At 44.1% G+C, this 20,030-nt stretch overlaps 1 protein-coding gene across 1 annotated transcript; it reads left to right on the top strand.

Annotated features, from left to right (window-relative positions):
* The first annotated feature begins 1,034 nt into the window (after window positions 1-1,034).
* On the top strand, window positions 1,035-19,391 carry LOC310779180 (RING finger protein 150-like). The gene is made up of 4 exons (XM_083639679.1): window positions 1,035-1,486; window positions 2,289-2,580; window positions 14,465-14,715; window positions 19,271-19,391. Exons 1-4 carry the CDS (start codon window positions 1,319-1,321, stop codon window positions 19,355-19,357), a joined length of 798 nt encoding a protein of 265 aa, XP_083495805.1. The 5' UTR covers window positions 1,035-1,318; the 3' UTR covers window positions 19,358-19,391.
* Window positions 19,392-20,030: the final 639 nt, after the last annotated feature.

The raw sequence follows: 20,030 nt of genomic DNA, 5'->3' as shown, positions 1-20,030 counted from the left end.
CGTCAAGCCAGCCAGTTAGCTAAAAAGACCAGAGACAGGAAAATCATAGCTTTTGTCCTTCAAAATAAAAGCATACAGCAGTTGACTGTGGCCATCAGTGACTGTGGCCTCGATGCTGTGTGCTGCCTGTCATATATATCTATGCTGCCTGTGGCCGTAAAGTACAAGTTCAAAATGCATACCGTACTAGGAGGAATGACGTTTCCTGATTAAACCTTGTCTTTTGGATGGGTAAATATAACTACAAATTCATTATCCAACCCTAGTGTGGCATTGGCACAGTTGTTTTCCCTATGAAAGCTACAAAATGAGTGTTTATTAGTTTTGGATTTTTCTTTATACCCTATATATACACCTTGTGTGTGTGTGTGTGTGTGTGTGTGTGTGTGTGTGTGTGTGTGTGTGTGTGTGTGTGTGTGTGTGTGTGTGTGTGTGTGTGTGCGTGCTGTGGGTGGGTGGGTGGGTGTTGTACTCGAGTTGTCAACTATTTTTATGAATTTTATTTTTTTCAATAACCACGCCCTGTGGCGCCGGGATTGGCCAGGAGCAACACTGGAGGGCAGGCAGCCCAGCGATTTCATGAACCAACTGAATAGCTCTTGAGAACGGACAGTGATTTCGAGAGCGGACATTGAAATGAATTATGGTCACCTACCTTCCATAGTAATAATAATAAGCATTATAATTGTAATCTACACAATGTACACAATCTACAAAAACATGCAATAATATAAACGGTGTTGTGTTCACGTTCATAGCTCATATAATATAATGTATCATATCGTTAATTTCAAGCTCAATTCTTACCCAGAGAAAAGGTAGCTACAGCACTGAAAATGTAACAAGCAATAGTTTTTTAAACATCTTTATTTTAAAAGATGAAAAACCCCAGGTGCTTTAGTCCCAAGCTTCAATGCTCCTGGCCAATCCCGGCGCCACAGGGCGTGGTTATTGCTTATCCTATGTGGGGTTAGAAATCACGCCTCAAGCGTCTCATAAGCGAGCGGAAGTATTCTGCACGGGTTTCCCTCGTAGTGTTTGTTTTGTTCTCGCTTGTTGGAAATGGAGACCACGGCTAATGCTAACGCTAAAGCTAGCCAAACAGAAGAAGACAGTAGGAGCAGCTGAAAATAAAGATAAACACGCAACAGGAGCAGAAGAGGCGAGAGGAGAGGAGGGACACTCTGTGTGTCTAAACTAAACTAAGCTCCCCTCTGCTCAGTTAGCTGGTTAGCATGGTGGAATAGGCCGGGGCTCCTGCTCGGTGTTGACGGCTGTCAGGCTCCAGGAGTGTGATCTGTCCCCGGGGAGCAGCAGCATGGCTCCGGGCTCGCTGGTGGCGGCGTGCCGCAGCCTGGCCCTGTCCACCTGGCTGCTGTCCTTCTGCTTCGTGCACCTCCTCTGCCTGGACTTCACTGTGGCCGAGGGGGAGGAGTGGTACACCGCCTTCGTCAACATCACATACATGGACCCCGCCACCTCCGAGGTTATTTGATTGATTGATCAGACAGACAGACCAAAAACACTGCTATAATAATAATAATAATAGTACAAACAAATGTTGCGCACCACTCAAAGAGAGTTCTGAGACACAGTAGCCCTACTAGAAAATAACTAAACAAAAGCATGTGCATAGGCTATATATATATTACACACAATAATCTACACAGTAGGGCTGCATCTAACGATTAGATTAATCTTTATTTTCTCGGCTAATCGATAGTTGTTTGGTCTATAAAATGTCAGAAAATAGTGAAAAATGTCGATCAGTGTTTCCCAAAGCCCAGGATGACATCTTCAAATGTCTTGTTTTGTCTACAACCCAAAGTTATTCAGTTTATTCATAGAGAAGTAAGACACCAGAAAATATTCACATTTAAGAAGCTGGAATCAGAGACTTGTCTTTTTTTTTAAACAAACTGATTAATCGATTATCAAAATAGTTGGCGATTAGTTGACAACTAATCAATTAATTGTTGCAGCTCTAATAGATTTATTTATTCATTCATATGTGACTACTCAAAAAGAGTAATGAGACACAGTAGCCTACTAGACAATAATTAAATAAATGCATGTATCAGAATCAGAAAGACTTTAATATATATATATAGTATATAGCCTACATATGTGCACCAGAATACATTGTAAAAATTAGAGGCATAAGAAAGACCACCACCTATTGAGAATTAGATTGCAAGCCTTGGCACAATCATTGATACAGTATTTACTTACTGAAATGATAGACAATTTAATTGATTAAAATCATCAAACTCGTTGAAAATTTGCAGGTCCGCACAGACAAGACGGAGTGCGGCCGGTATGGGGAGCACTCTCTGAAGCGGGAGGCCAAGGGCACGGTTGTGCTACCGGCCACACCTCAGGACCGCACGGCGTGTGACCCTGGCACGCGGTTCGCGGTGCCGCCCCAGGCCGCGGGCGCCTGGATCGCCCTGATCGCCCGGGGGAACTGCACCTTCAAGGACAAGATCCGCCACGCCGCTGCCCACAATGCCTCCGCCGTGGTCATCTTTAACGTGGGCTCCGCTAACGCCAACGAGACCATCACCATGCCTCACCCAGGTAACATCACAACAGCTGCTCCCAAGACTGCTTCACTGTAGGGTAGTGATGTCACGGTACCGATAATTCAGTAGTCGGTACCGGTACTAGTGATTTTCCACGGTACTCGGTACCAATTTCGGTACCACGGTAAAAAAAAACAGACTGATATTTCTTCAACATATTCTCCTTTATTAAAGTATGCAACCATTTCCAATGAACAAATGGCATGTAGCCTTCAACTTTAAAACAAAACAATGTGCTTCTGCTTACTTCTTACATTCAACTCTGTATGGCAGTGAGTGCAGACAGTGCAACACCAGTGGCATGTAGCCCTCAAGTATTGTTTATTGAATTAAAAAATAAATAAAAATAAATCGATACCCTCGGTACCATGCAAAAACAGGTACGGAAACAATGTAGTACCGACTAAGTACCGAAAACCGTGACAACACTACTGTAGGGATGCACGATATATCGGCAATCATATCCGTCTCGGCCCGTGTTAGTCATTTTTTTTACATTTTTTAGCGGCATTGGTCTGATGTTACAATGTTAAAGTCCCTGGAAACCAGAAATATTTCTTTATTATTTAGCATTTTGAGTTCATCACACCACAGGAGCCTATGTTAATAAGCCACCAGCCAAATTTGAACGATGATGAACGTCGCAAAGTATATAAATTTAGGTTTGACAGTCCTGGCAAAAGTCATGAGAATCAATTATTTTTTAGAGTGTATTTTCTCCCGCGGACTGTGTGGGCGTGTCCCGTCTACAGCAGGGAAATTTCCCTCTCTGTCAGACCTCTCTCCTCTCCTCGGGGAGGGAGAGAGAGAGAGAGATGGTTTGTGTGTGTGTGTGTGTGTGTGTGCATCGGTTTCTCTTTGATCACGGCTTTTTCCTGCTGTTTTCCGGACCTGTCTGTAGTCTGGAGAGCACTGTCGCCACCTAATGAGTCCGTAAAATAGGTTATACACCTTCAATAGCTCCCATATTTGTACAGGAGATGCCTGAAGCTTTGATCCACGTCCCACCGTCAAAAACGCATTTGACGTCGATCGACGTCCGTGGCACTCTACGTCACTATTTACTTTGACGTCGATCGACGTCCGTGGCACTCAATGAGTTAAGTAACGCGTTACAGTAACTAAGTTACTTTTTGCGGTAACGAGTACTGTAACGAATTACATCATCAGTAACGTAACGTACTTACAATTATTGCGGTTTAAACAGGCTCGTTACTCGTTACTCCACGATTCTGTGCGGGACCTACAGCAGCGAGGGTAGAGAGGAAAATGCGAGTCTGACGGCGGTCTGATGAGGAAGTAGGCTAATCGTGCAGCACTTCTATACTTTCTAATGTTACTGGACCAAATTCTGATAGTGAAACGGGTCATTTTGCGCGAGCTGTGTTGTGTACGGTAGCGGTGTTCACTTCACACCGCTCGGCGAGTCAGCAGCATGGAGCCCTCTCCTCCTCGCTTCTCTCAGGCTGTCTGTCACCAGTGCCCTGCTGCACCCAGGCAAGCACAGCACTCGTCTCTCACTCACAGATTCCCCTCGCGTTGGAGGGTGTTCACGGTGTGTTTCGTGTTGTTTGGTCATGAAATGGGGAAAAAATGCCTGCAAGTCTGCTGCCTTTTGGAGATGAACTGCTATTAAAGGCAGCCGCGACGAGCGACTGCTTTGAGGCTCTGCTCTGTCCCTATCTGCAGGCAGCGCTGGGCTCTGCTGCTCACTGTCACTCCGCTTTTACAAACGGTAACCACACTGTTTATGTTGTTCAGCCAGGATATTATAGACTACTGATACAGTTGTTAATTATACAGTGCCAAAAGTGTACTGGCTACTTTTTGAAGGCAATAATAAATATGCCTCAATGTTGTCTTGTCCCACACTGTGCTACAGCAACCCCAAAATAATGTGTGTGCATTAATAAGAGAATTGAGAGTTAAAAAAAAAGTAACTCAAAAGTAACTTTCCTAGTAACTTGTATGTGATTTATGCCTTACTTTGCCCTTGTGGATCTATGTACATAGGCCAGACAAAACGCCTTCTCAAGCTGAGAATTGCAGAACATAAAGCCGCCATTAGGAACTGGCCATCGCCAGGCATTACAAAGAAAAAAATCATGGTTCAGCCTCCTCTCTCAAATTTATAGGAATTGAAAAAATACAACCCAATCCAAGAGGGGGCAACATAGTTAACCAACTTCTCAGACGAGAGTCCTTCTGGATCCATGAGCTAAATACAATTGAACCGTTTGGCCTGAACGAAACCCAGGATTTTAGTTGTTTTTTGTAACTGTATAACTTTGTGATTATATATTAATTCTTGTCTCTCTTCTCAGATTGGTGTCCTAGGGAGAGATGAGCCACTCAGCCACTATGCCCCCTGACACTCACCCCCTCCCCTTTAGCAATTGAGGGAGATACAGGTCCTCTACTTCTAGACCAAAGTGGAGCTTAACCTTCTTTATTGCCTATTGCTGTAATTTTTATTGCCCCCTTCTTGATTTAACTTATCTTTGTAATTGTTTGCATTGCTATAACGCTAAGATTTATGTTAGGTACTCCTTTTCTAAATAAAATTTGAGCTTAACCTTGTAACTGTTTGCATTGCTGTAACTCTTAGATGAATGTTGTGGTTCCTCTTTTTCTAAATAGAATTGAAGTTTAACCTTGCATTGCTGTAACTCTTATTGTATAGGTGCTCATATTCTTTATAGATTTTGAGCTTTACTTTCAAATATGCTCATTTATGTAACTCTGCCAGTGCTGCATATTAATGCTAGCTTATGTCCTTGCTTTTTAACACGTTCACTGCCATTGACGAGATATCTCGGCTTACAGAATCCAACGGTTCACTGCCAATGACGAGATATCTCGGCTTAAATTTTTTTTTTTTTTTTTTGACGGTGGGACGTGGATCAACGCTCCCCACGTCTCCTATAAAAATATTGGAGACAGCGAACGTGTACAACCCATTCCACGGACCCACAAAGTGGCGACAGTGCTCTCCACACTAGAAAAGGCAGAGCCAAAACTGTAGGGGAACGCGCGAGGAAACCATTCTCTACTGTAAAATGGATTGGCGAAAACGCTTTCACTTTCGCGCATTATCGCGCTGGGAGCTGGCGGTGGGGGATTCCAAAAATAGACTGGGTGGAAAACACACTTTGAAACACGCAGCATAAAGCCTAGAATCGCACAAAGCTTCATCAAAGCTCTCAAACCCAAGAAACGAGTGAGCCCTATCCACACTCGCTGCCAGGGAGGGAGGCTGCTCAAACTCGCAGCAGCAGCGGCAGAACACTCGCTTGTGACAAACGCTGCTGAAAGCCACCAGACACGCCCACGGAGGGAGGAGTTTGAAGGAGAGGGCGTTCAGAACTATATTGTTTAGATGTCTGATCTCTCACTGATGCCAAAAATAAATGGTTAAAGTGACTGTTCTGCCTGTTTGATTGAATTTCACAAAACTGCGATTATCTCAGCTTTCAGTCTCAGACACTGAAACCATGCTGTACTCAACGGCTAATATCTACATAACTACTAACTCTACAAACTAACTCTTTTAGACAGAGAAAGCACACATTCTATTAGTACTTTTGTGAACTTTGTGTTCACAAAGTCCAAGCAGAAAATAATCCTCGGCTCTTGTAAAATGAGCCAGAATCCTCAAAAAAAACCTCTGGCAGAACCTACCTACAGTAAAAAAAAAAAAAGGCTGGCAGTGAATGTGTTAACTTATTATTATATATCGCCATTCCTTTTGTGATATTGTAATTACCTTTTTGACTATGATATTATGTATTTTTCTGCAACCTGTAAACTAAAAAAATTGTGAAAAAAATTGTGATTTCCTAATTGGTCATGTGACCAATTAGGTCCTGTTACTACTTAGGCTCACCTGGGCCCTCATGGTTGTATGAGCAAACCTGATGAAGCTGCTACAGCGAAACGCGTCGTTTGCTGAATAAATCTCAGTTAAATCCTGACTCCAGTGTGCGGTGGTACCTTCTTTTGTTTTATGCCTTGTACCTGCAACCTACCAGCACCTGATCTTTCCACTGGCTGTGCGTGGGGACTCTCCTTTCTCTTCATATATATATATATATTTAAATAAAATCACCAATACGAGGGATCAGCCGAGCAGCATTTTGGTAAACAAACCGCGTCTCTCTAGCCCCAGCTGTGCCGGTGTACATTTTAAAAACTGCAACAGTTCACACAACTTTAACACGACATGCATATAGTATACATCACACTAAGAATGTCAAAATATAAGTGATGTCATCTATAGTCTTTGAGATATTAACGTTTGTTTGGCACAACTCATAGTTAACTGCCGCGCTTCCGGCTGTTTTGCGGTGATTTCTTTGTTGTTGTGACGTCACGCTGATTCCTCGTACAGTAATCACATTTTCCAACTGCAAACCCACACAAATTGAACCCAAAATGAACTGATAGAGGCTGTGATGTAGACCAGGGGCTTTTAACCTCCTTCAGGGACCCCTGGAGGCCCCTGGACCCCAGTTTGGGAAACCCCAATCTAGAGAGTGAAGGAGTCTGAGTGAAAGCAATGTATATATCATAGTGTTTATTCCTAAACTGGTGGTGTGTTCATATCTTCACCGCCTCCTGTCTCGGCTGTTACCACAGTGTGATCACTGTGTGTGTGTGTGAGGGAGAGAGGGAGGGAGAGAGAGAGAGAGAGACTGATCGATCCCAGGGGTGTATTTTTAGGTACAGGCGATCGATCTTGGTGTTCCATCCAATTACAGAGTGTGTGTGTGTGTGTGTGTGTGTGTGTGTGTGTGTGTGTGTGTGTGTGTGTGTGTGTGAGCGAGACAGAGTGCAATGCTGGCCGCGCAGGGGAGTTATCAACCCCTTTTCCAAAATACCAGGGAAAGCCGGGATACAATCTCAACAGACATTTTAATCAAAACCGGTTAATTAGGAAACCTCGCCACCTTTCAACGTTAAATGCAAATAAAACAACTTGAACAACTTTGCTTATGTTTAGGCAAATAAAGTGACTTGGTTAAGTTAGGCTGGGGTGTCAAACACACGGCCTGGGGGCCACAACCTGCCCGCCAAAGGGTCCAAACCGGCAAACAGGATCATGACTTTGCAAAGTGTAAAAATAATTATTTCAATCCAATGTGATGCACTTGTGAAGGCTAAGACAGGTACCAGGTTTCAGGAGCAAGTTAAAGTCAGGGGGGGGGGGTCTTGAAAACTATTGAAAGTTGATAAATCAATTTATGGAAAATGAAGGCCCTTAAAAGGTATTAACAAGTCTTAATTGCCATGTGAGAGGTATTCAATTGTGTAGCTATTGTTCTGATTGTGTTAAATGGGCATATGATATTGTCTCATCGCTCGCAGACCCCTGAATTGAATCAAAACCGTATCGTGACAGACTTTGTGATATCAGCAAATATGGTATCGTTGTCCAAAGAATTGTCATAATATCGTATTGTGATGAAACTCGATATGACGAAAGTGGCGTTGAGGTCTTAATATATATTGAAAAAATTATCTTAGAAGGTATTCAATTTATACCCTGTAAATATGAAGTATTCATGTTTTCTGGATTCATCACTAAATAATAAACTATTTTTTATTACACATGAAAATAGAGAATTGCACAGTTGGCGTCAATTGTAATGAACATATTTTTTATACGCTCCCATTCATGTGTATTGGAAGCAGTCGTGCAATGCATTGTGGGGCAGGCGTGGAGTTGCGTGAGCCAGGAGCGTGCACCGGCCGCCTGCTCATTTGCATAAAGTATAACTCCAGATAATTTATGCAAATGAGGTCTGTGCCCCACCCCTCCCGAACTCGTATTCGATCTTTTAAACAAACCGTTGTAAAGCCAAAACAAAGATGGCTGACAGGACATGAACTGTAACAGCCTGGATTTTTCATTATTGCCCAAATTGCAGTGCAGTGATTTGCACATTGAGTTTTTTTTGCACACTCAGATATTCATGATCAAAGTGCGTTTTAGATTTGTTGACGGGTGAGGAGGGTCCAAGGCTATATTATTATATATATATATATATTATATAATATTATATTATTGACTGACTCTCCCTGAGGGGAGGAGTTAAAGAGTGTGATGGCCACAGGCAGGAATGACTTCCTGTGGTGCATCTGGGTGGAATCAGTCTGGCACTGAAGGTGCTCCTGTGTGCGAGCAGCACGTCATGGAGTGGGTGGGAGATGTTGTCCATGATGGAACGTAACTTGGACAACATCCTCCTCTCTGACACTGCTGTCAGAGAGCTCAGCTCCAGCCCCACCACGTCCCTGCTGGCCTTGTGGATCAGCTTGTTAAGTCTGTTGGCATACGAGCTGCTGGGCAAGCAGTGAGGAGTAGAGCCATAGGAAATCCGTTTTATTTTTTCCAATTTCATTTTTTTCCATTTTTATTTTAATTCAGGCCAGGGGTTAGGATCGATATTTTTTGTATTTGTGATGTCTTGGCTCTCTCAGATAGCCTCTTTGTCATGTTTCTCAAAGTGAAAACCAAGTTGTGAGGCGACGTAAAGGGCTCATTATACTCGAGCAAGGCTCCGCGAGGGTGGAGCTCCCCGAGTCACGTGCGGACCTCGCGCTGGAGCAAATGCTTTTATACTCAGAATGGCAGCCAAGTGATCAGCATTTACATTGTACAATGGTAAAATAGTGAGAACAGCCCATGAAAAGTCACAATGAAACGCTATTATGTGCATTATGAGACAGACGGGGATGAAAGGGGGGGGGGGGGGGGGGGGGCGCTTGGCTTTCTGACCGGACTGGATCGCTCCGTGGAATTGGAGGTTAAATGGCAAGCTTGTGATTCGTATACTGCACTTCCCCAATGCGCAGACTGTGCATAATTTTACGCTTAAAAGGCGTGGTTGTAATGCTTAAGTCCACCTGTAGCGCCGACACCAAAATATTGAGTGGGCTGGTCCATGCCCACTAATCTGCGCGGCGCTGGGCGCAGTTTATAGGCCGATGCAACGATAGAGCCCATATTCTTCACAATCCATGTGGAAGACGCTTGTTGCTTGAAACACAGGGGGCGATCTGTCTCTTAACACTGGGCGAACGTAATGCACCAGGACAGACCGGGTCCGGGAGAAAGAGGAAGGCGGAGAAATGCAATTTTCACTGCCTGCCTGCAGACTGCAGCGACATTTCTCGCTGGCTGTTGCTGCTGCTATTCATTTGTATTGGGTCCGGTGGAACCTTTGATTTACGGTGGGGTACGGTGCCGCAGTTGGTAGCGCTGTCGCCTCACAGCTAGAAGGTCCTGAGTTCGATTCTCGCCTGGGACGCTGTGGGCGCTGGAGTTGTGACCCGTTCGGTGTACGAGCCCAAACCGGTTTGATCACGTGCGAACCGAAAAAACATTTTTTTTTTTTTATAATTTTTTTTTGTTGCTAATCCATTCTGATTGCACTATAGCCTCTTCTCAAGTTGCACTAGTAGGCAAAAGTCTTATTTTGTTTATTATGTTGATGTTTGAAGAAAAGTTAAGCTGAATAATTATGAGAAATAAAAACGGTGTGTTGTTACAGTTAACACGTTAACTGCCAACGACGTATGGATACGTCAAGCAGAATCCAACCGTTGACTGCCAGCGACGTATTGATACGTCAAAAAAATCGTTTTTTTTTTTTTTGACGGTGGGGCGTTGATCAATCCCTTTTACGTCTCCTATACAATTATTGGAGGTATTGAATGTGTATAATCTATTTTACCGACCCACTAAGTGTTGACAGTGCTCCCCAAAGTCAAAAAAATCAAAGAAAAAACTGCCGCGGGAGCAAGCCATTCAAGGAAATGGCGAGGCGATTTTACAGTAATCCACACTTGTCTTGCCCGAGAGCGACCGCGCAGGCAGCAGCACACAGAGAGCGGAGAGCGATTTGCAAAATAGATTATAGGTGAAACACACTTTGAAACACCTCAGAAAGGCCAGAATCAACATCTGCCCATCGCCCACGCATTCCCCGGCCCATCTTGACTCGCACAAGGAGCGTCCGCACGCAGGCAAGCAGGCAGGCAGGCACGCAGGCAGGCAGGCAGGCAGCAGCAACGCGCTTCTGACACGCCCGCTGTAGAGCCAGGAGGAAGGAGGAGAAGACACACGGAGGGAGGATGTCCATGCCGACTTCCTCAAACAGCGGCCGTGCAGACAGGCACAGGACAGCAGCAAAGCACTGAGACTGTGACGGCCGCTGCAGCCAAGAAGAGGGAGGAGTTGAAGCGACTCTCCCTCTCGCTCTCTCCCTCTCTCTCTCTCTCTCTCGCTCTCTCTCTCTCCCTCCCTCCCTCTCTCTCTCTCTCTCTCTCTCTCCCTCTCCCCCTCTCACTAGGATTAAACCTAGTGCGTCTCCCTCCCGAGAGGGAGGGAGAGAGAGAGAGAGGGAGGGAGAGCGAGAGGGAGGGAGAGAGAGAGAGAGAGAGAGAGAGAGGGAGGGAGAGCGAGGGGAAGGGAGAGAGAGAGAGAGAGCGAGAGGGGGAGGGAGAGAGAGAGAGAGAGAGCCAAAAATGAATGGTTAAAGTGACAGTTCTATCGAATTTCACAAAAAGCCGTTTATCTCTGAATATTTTTTCTGACGCTAAAACCATGCTGTATTCAACTGCTAATGCTTACATAACTACTAACTCTACAAACTAACTCTTTTAGACAGAGAAAGTACACATTCTATTAGTACTTTTGAGATATTGTATGTTCACAAACTCCAAGCAGAAAATAATCCTCGGCTCTTGTAAAATGAGCCACAATCCTCAAAAAACGGCTTGGCAGAAGCTACCTACAGCAAGAAAAAAACGGCTGGCAGTCAATGTGTTAAATGGTTCTGCTTATTTTTATTCAGTGTTAAGGTCCTTGCACATAGAGTCCGTTTTTTCGTCCGAAATTGACGCACGAAAAAAATAAAAATACGACCTCATTTGTGTCAATCATCATTGACACACCGAGTCCGACAATTACGTCCGTCATTTAAGTTTTCGGACGAGGTTCGATTTTCTGCGTTTTTCCGCATCCATGAAATCGTTTTGACAGGTGTTTGACCACTCAGAGCTGCCGTAGTGTTGCTATTCACAATGAAAAATGGCGTCTGAGAAGTTAATTCAGTTCGTCTCCCAGCACAAAGCATTTTATGACAAAGCAGGAATACAGAGATTCGGAATTAAAAGACAGAATGTGCCGGGTGATTGCAGACCAGCTTGGAACGCGGTGTGTGTGTGTGTGTGTGTGTGTGTGTGTGTGTGTGTGTGTATGGGGAAGGGGGGGGGGGGAGAGAGAGAGCCACACAGACACACTGCCAGTTGTGGATCAATAGGATCGCGGTAGTTTTCTTTTCGTTGCGAATCTTCGCAACGAATATTGGATAATTAACGCATCGGACTCAGTGTGCAAGGTATCTGTGCGTGACGTGTTTTTTTCGGATGACGGATTAAAAAAACGCAGCGAACAATTCGGACTCTGTGTGCAAGAACCTTTAGTGCTGGTTGGCATACCAGCTTAGAGGTGCATTATCGCCACCAACTGCAGTCGAATTACAGTCATTACAGTCATACAGAGACGGTGTTTGTACTAGTGCTGCACGATTTGGGGGAAAGGTGCGATTAGCGATTATGGTGGACAATATTGTGATTTGCGATTGTGATTGCGATATAATAAACAAATCGTATCTTGATGTGCCGGCATGAGTTTTTGATGGTATGATAACTTTGGACAAAAATACCATGGTTTCACGTATCACAGACTAAAATACATGAAATATATTACAATTTAAAATATATTAAAACTAAATAAATAAAACAATTTGAAATAAAATTATCTTAAAAAAAAAAAAACATTTTGAGACATTTGCCTGTCCCAAACATGTAAAAAAGAAACACCAGAAAAGTAGAAACTGCACTGTGTTACAGCACATAGAAGATGGCTCAGAGTGCAAAGTTAGTTACATGTCTGTCCAGTAATACAATGATACACCCCGTTTATTTATTTTGTAATGACAGAACGCCACACTCACGTGACGCTGCTTGAGAGAGAGGCGAGTTAACGTGCATCTGCAGACTTTATCGAGGGACCATGAAGGCATCATGTGACAGGCTAGCTAGGAGCCTGGAGGTGCTGCTGCAAGCAGCTGCAACAGTGTTTTCTCTGCTATCAACCTTGTTACTCTCACTATATTCTTCATCACAGCGGGTCATCCCCACTGTGTACTTAATCGTGCACTAGTTCTGCATAAGCACCTGCAGCTCTCTCCTTATTTTACTGACTTCCTCACTAATCACACGGCTGTTTACATGCTTTTCTGAACGGCTAGCTAGTTATTAGCATAGCTCGCTGTTAGCGATCATGGATGTTCTCTCTCTCTCTCGGTAAAATGTTATGTTTGTGAGCCTTGCTGCGCATAACATTACTTATTTGCGGGAGTGCATGGGAGAAGTCTCCCGCTAGTGTTGATGCCCAGTGGCAGAGAAACGTGCGTTTGCTGCGTCGCGTGTAGGGTGACCAGATCCCAGCAAACCAAATGTGGGACAAAGAGTACGTTTGTGTGGGACAATGTGGGACACGCTACCGATGATTTGAGGCAGTCTAAAATTTAGATATACTGTATTTTCTAACTTACAAAAAATATACATTTCTATTCACCCCTCTCTATGCTTTGCCCTCTGGTTGATTCACACAATCTGCAAATAAAAACATAAATTATCTGACTAAAATGTGTAGGCTACAATAAAACAGACCAGACAGGTTGCTGACATGGGATTCAAGTCATGGCTTCATGTACAGATTAAACACATGGCAGGTGTGTGCCTTCCACACACGAAAACATTAAAGTTAGTCAGACTTTTCTAGTAGAACAATATACTACTGAACTGAAGGTATTGAAGTAGAACCATAGTAGGCTAGCTCCATCTGAACAAAACATTAACTAACATCACAATAAGAGCACAGCTTAGAATGGAATTTATAATTGCCCGTTGCAAATAGCCTGTAGCAGCTGTTGAGAAAGATTTGAGGCTGTCTTCAATTGTGCCAGTTATACAACACTTGAGAGCTTTGTGCAAAGATGCACTGTTGTATTAATATGGGTAGTAGCTATTATCATTAGTATGGTAAGTATTTGGACATTGGTATTGTTAATTGCTAGTTACTGGGAATACACATCTCTCAAGTTAACCGTGCGCTGCACATCTCTCGAGCCACAGTGTGTTCTGCAGACAAGAGCAGCTGTGTGCACGCTCTCTCTCTCCCCTGCTCTCCCTCTGTCTCTCGGTCTATCTCTCTCCCCCGCTCTCCCTCTATTTCTCTCTCTGCCTTGGTCTGATCGCGCTCCCTCTCTCTCTCTCTCTCTCTCTCTCTCTCGCCCAAAATGCGGGACATCTTCTCAATTTGCGGGACGCGTGAAAAATCATGAAAATGCTGTGCAGTCCCGCACAAAGCGGGACATCTGGTCACCCGCGTGTAACGTTAGTTTAGAGGAGGCACGCACACGCACACACACACACACACACACACACACACACACACACACACACACACACACACACACACACACACACACACACACACACGCACACACACAAAGACGTGAAAAAAAAAAAATCGCACACTTTTGCGGTTATGTAATCGCACGTGCTGACATCGCGATTGCGATTGCGATTAGATTAATCGTGCAGCACTAGTTTGTACACAGTAGTGGTGTGTATGTGTGTTGGTGTGCATCCAGTTACACAATCAGCAGCAGTTTCTTCTTCTGCTGTTCCATCTTCTGCTGCTGCAGGCAGCGTATGTATTCAACCAAGTGAAAGTAGTCCTTTAAGGTCCATAGTCGTATCATTGCAGTCCATGTAAAGGCAGTGTGTGTGTGTTTCAGGCACGGGCGAGGTGGTGGCCATCATGATCCCCGAGCCCAAAGGTCGCGAGGTCGTCTCTCTGCTGGAGCGCAATGTGACGGTTACCATGACGATCACCATCGGCATGCGCAACCTGCAGAAGTATGTGAGCCGCACGTCGGTGGTGTTCGTCTCCATCTTCTTCATCGTCCTCATGATCATCTCCCTCGCCTGGCTCGTCTTCTACTACATCCAGAGGTTCAGATACGCCAACGCCAGAGACCGCAACCAGGTACACACACACACATACATATGTGACCGAACTACACCCGCTTAGCTGCTAGATAGTTCCTACATGAAACTGCAGCTAGCTAGCAGCTAGTGGGTGTAGGAGATATGTCCTACTTGAAACTGCAGCTAGCTATCAGCTAGTGGGTGTAGGAGATGGTTCCTACTTGAAACTGCGCACAACAAGGTCTGTGGATGACTAACCGTGTCATGATTTCTGGAAAGATACATTGCTGTTGAGTTTTTGAGCAATCTGGGAATGCAACGGTAAAAAATAAGAATGATATAGTATATTCTGCCATTGGCTCCGACCGAGGTTAACCTTTCTGTTTTGTCTGTTTTTGTTCTTCTTTCTTCTCTTTTCCTTTTGCTTTCTTCATGCCATTCTCCCATCTGTCCTCTTTCTTTCTTTCTTTCTTTCTTTCTTTCTTTCTTTCTTTCTTTCTTTCTTTCTTTCTTTCTTTCTTTCTTTCTTTCTTTCTTCCTTCCTTTCGCTATGCCTCCTGCATCTCCATTTGTTATCTCTCCCTCTCCCTTTCTCTCTCTCTCTCCCTCACACACGCACGCACACACGCACACACACACACACACACACACACACACACGCACGCATGCACACACACACACCTTTGTGCTGCTCCAGGTCTCGTCTCTCCTGGGGTCAGATGCTGGGTTGTTATCCCCGGGCGGGACCCTCAGTCTCTGGGTGCGACCCCGGGGCTCGGGCCCCTAAGCCCCCCCGCCGGCACCTGTACCCGGTGGTCTTTCTACTGCTGACCTCACACCTGCTGGTGCTGTGGCTCATCCTCAGCCTGGTCGTCCTGCTGGCCCCAGACCCGTGACCCCCCCCCCCCCCCCCCCCCCTCATTGGAGGACTAGGATCACTAGACAGACGGGACCGAGAAAGTGGGACTGACTCCCCAGGAGGTAGTGCAGAGATGATGAAGATGATGATGATGGTGCACTGTGCACTTCATAAACCTCAAAGACGCTATATGTAGCCTATTCAATCTAGGCCTATTGTTTAAACCCATGCAGTGCACATTTTTCCTCATGATGCGTCAGGAGGACCAACGTGACTTTGGAGGATATTGTTAATGAGGGGACGTCTAGGAGAAGTATGACAATAATCAATCGTCTCTCTTTCGAGCTACAAATGATCAAAATAATTTAAACAAATGACAACTGAACAAATGATCACAATGTTTAAGCTAATTTGTGTTGTGTATGATGGCTTTGTGACCGATGTAAACCCCATTTGAGCACGGAATTTTCGGTGGGTGAATAAAGGTCTTTAGAGGTTCAGATATCACCCAGAAATGAGCGAAGAAGAAGAAGAAGAAGAAGCATGAAGTTGCAGCGACCAATGAAATTAGCTCAGGGCGTGGCCATCCTGTGTTTCAGCTAGGGCAGGGATGTCAGAGATACGGCCCGCGGGCCGGATCAGGTTTCATCCGGCCCGCGAGATGTTTTGGAATATTATTATTATTATTTATTTATTTATTTTTATTATTATTAAATTCGCACCCCATTATCATGAACTACGTGTGGCTAATAAGCAAGCTAAGAGTTCATTCATAAGTTAATTAACCTGCACTACAAGGAAGTATGTCAGTAGGTCATCAGGTGTAAACAAAGCCGCCATGATGCCACGCTGGAATTGAATCGCACATTCGGCTACCTACCAAAAAACAAAGGAATCAACAAGATGCTGTCGAAAAAGAGAAAGGTTGACACGGAATGCAGGCAGTTTCAAGATAAATGGAAAGAGCAGTATTTCTTTCTGTGAAGTAAATGGGTAAATGAGTCGAATTGATTTTAGTAAAAAAAAAAAATCCGGCCCCCATGAGGTCTCAGTTGAACAAATCCGGCCCTCTACCTAATATGAGTCCGACACCCCTGAGCTAGGGGAAACATGCTCGCGCCCTGCGCATGGGGATGGATCAATGGATGGACTGAATGATTGATTAGTCATTATGTCAGGGATACTCAACTTGCTTTGACCGGGGGCCACTTTTGTGAAATGATAGAAGGCCAAGGGCCAGTTAATAAATAAACAATATACAATATATATATTACACACAAAGGTGGTGTAAGATATATTCCTTTATAACAATGATTATATTATAAAGGAATATATCTTACACCACCTTTTTGCCAGACTGTCCTGTTGGGAGAGATGGGAAGTAACTAAGTACAAATACTTTGTTACTGTACGTAAGTAGGATTTTCAGGTATTTACTGAGTATTTATTTTTCTGACAACTTTTTACTTTCACTCCCTACATTTTAACAGAAATATCTGTACTTTCTACTCCTTACATTTTCAAAACAGGCTAGTTACTTTAGTTATAATCCACAACAGACAAAAACGATGTCTGTCTCTCTTGTTGCACATCCAAAACAAGACACGGAGTCTAAATTGTTTGATGATGATGTCCAAAGATGTCACGAATAAATCACAGATGATGTCACAGATGATGTCATCAGTGAGTGATGTCATCAGTGAGTGATGTCATCAGTCATCATGTTATTATGTCATCCTGTAATAATGTTATGATGTCATGTTATGTCATAATGTCCAACCCACATTCAGTCCCTTCATAATGCCAGCGTTCCCAGGTGTACGATAATTATCCTATTTGTGTACGATAATTATCCTATTTGTACGATAATTATTGTATTTGTACGATAACTTCACCTTGTGTACGATCAATAATGCCAAAATTCCCATAATATATGATAATTTGATCATTTTGTGACACATAATTGTAATCAATATACTAATATGGATGTTATGTCTGTCTTTACATGTCTTCTCACAACGTCTTTGCAGCCAATCATGCATTCATGTCCCCTAGGACAAAGTAATTTTAGTTCCGTGGTACATAGAGTGCTGAAATTTCCTACTCAAGTATTATTACTATTTGGCTGTTCCTTTACCTCAGTGGAAGGACTTACTGGTGTAAAATGTACTTTAAAAGTAAAAAGCACCAACAAACGAAAGTTGTTGTGTTGGAATTTAAAAAATCGTCATCATCATCATCATCATCATAATTAAAATTGCCTAATTGGGCAGGCGGTGGTTAGTCACAATTTTGCAGGCTGTCGCTATGATAATTTCCCTCCAAAAAAGATAATTTTCACTGTCAGGTATGATAATTCAACATTTCCCACCTGGCAACACTGATACTGCCTTCTGGTTAAGACACAGCATACAAGTCATGTGTGGTACAGATCTGAAGGAATGGCTGTTCGAGTAGGGCATGGCGACATGGTCACCTGGACTGTGTCCGGATCCTCCTGGAAGCCGGGGCCGACCCTAACAGGAGCTCATACAACCCTCCCAGGGTCTTTCTGGAGGCCAAGATATTATGTCCTCGCAGTCTGGCTGGCCCACGTGTGTCGGATCCGGATCCGCCAAGTGCTGGGCACACATCGCCTGAACCAAGTCCACTCCCTACCACTAACACAAGCGATGAAGGACTTCGTGCTTCACAAGAACTGATTTGAGTCCGTTTATTTATGTTCATTTCCTAGATTTAGTTCTTCAGTGACTGTTTCAAACAAATCCAGGACCAGTACCATCAGCATACACCACCTGTAGCCAATCCTACTACTTGGAGAGCGTTAAATTGGAGTGTGTACCTGTGTGCTCGGTTCATCGTCTCCAGACTCCCCACCCCAGAAATTCTGTTTATCTTAATATGATGTGAGGTTCAATTAGGCTACCTTTGCACAGAAACAGCCGGAATAAATACTTTTTACTTTTATACTTGGTTACATTTCAGAGCCTGTGTTTTTTTTATACTTTTACTTGATTAAACAAGTTGAATCAGTACTTCTACTTTTACCAGTCTTTATTTAGACAAGTAACTGTACTTCTACTTAACTAAATAATGTGTGATTTTCCCATCTCTGCCTGTTGGTCAACTTATCTGTGAATTGACCAGAACAGAGACAACAAAACCATCCTTAAGTCCCTGGTTCCACTAGCATCCACTATGTTGAGTGATAGCAGCTCCATGCTAACACTTTAGCATCCTCTATGTTGAGTGATAGCAGCTCCATGCTAACACTTTAACATCCACTATGTTGAGTGATAGCAGCTCCATGCTAACACTTTAATAGCACACACCATGTTGAGTGATAGTAGCTCCATGCTAACACTTTAATAGCACACACCATGTTGAGTGATAGTAGCTCCATGCTAACACTTTAATAGCACACACCATGTTGAGTGATAGTAGCTCCATGCTAACACTTTAATAGCACACACCATGTTGAGTGATAGTAGTTCCATGCTAACACTTTAATAGCACACACCATGTTGAGTGATAGTAGCTCCATGCTAACACTTTAATAGCACACACCATGTTGAGTGATAGTAGCCAATCGGAGCGTAATGTGTGTGTGGCTGCAGTTCTGTGTGTCACCTGAATTCAAAGACAGACAGACCACTGGTAATCAATATACATCATTGATCTTTGGTGATAGGAGATCAATCACTTACTGTTCATTCGTGTGTGTGTGTGTGTGTGTGTGTGTGTGTGTGTGCAGGGAAGGCTGCAGACTGGAGAACGTGCAGAAGAACGTGGGCAGCAGGAAGTTTGCCTTCAGCTCCGTCCAACTGCTCACCTTCCCTAAACTGTACAGACCACCGGCCGGCAGCTACGGATAGAGAGCACATAGACTGTATAATAAACTGTACAGACCACCGGCCGGCAGCTACGGATAGAGAGCATAGACTGTATAATAAACTGTACAGACCACCGGCCGGCAGCTACGGATAGAGAGCATAGACTGTATAATAAACTGTACAGACCACCGGCCGGCAGCTACGGATAGAGAGCATAGACTGTATAATAAACTGTACAGACCACCGGCCGGCAGCTACGGATAGAGAGCATAGACTGTATAATAAACTGTACAGACCACCGGCCGGCAGGTACGGATAGAGAGCATAGACTGTATAATAAACTGTACAGACCACCGGCCGGCAGCTACGGATAGAGAGCATAGACTGTATAATAAACTGTACAGACCACCGGCTGATAGAGAGAATAGACTGTATAATAAACTGTACAGACCACCGGCCGGCAGCTACGGATAGAGAGCATAGACTGTATAATAAACTGTACAGACCACCGGCTGATAGAGAGCATAGACTGTATAATAAACTGTACAGACCACCGGCCGGCAGCTACGGATAGAGAGCATAGACTGTATAATAAACTGTACAGACCACCGGCCGGCAGCTACGGATAGAGACCATAGACTGTATAATAAACTGTACAGACCACCGGCCGGCAGCTACGGA

Source organism: Poromitra crassiceps (assembly GCF_964638095.1).
Source record: "Poromitra crassiceps genome assembly, chromosome: 7".
In the NCBI taxonomy this organism is placed as follows: domain Eukaryota; kingdom Metazoa; phylum Chordata; class Actinopteri; order Beryciformes; family Melamphaidae; genus Poromitra; species Poromitra crassiceps.
This window is presented reverse-complemented; position numbering and strand designations above follow the sequence as displayed.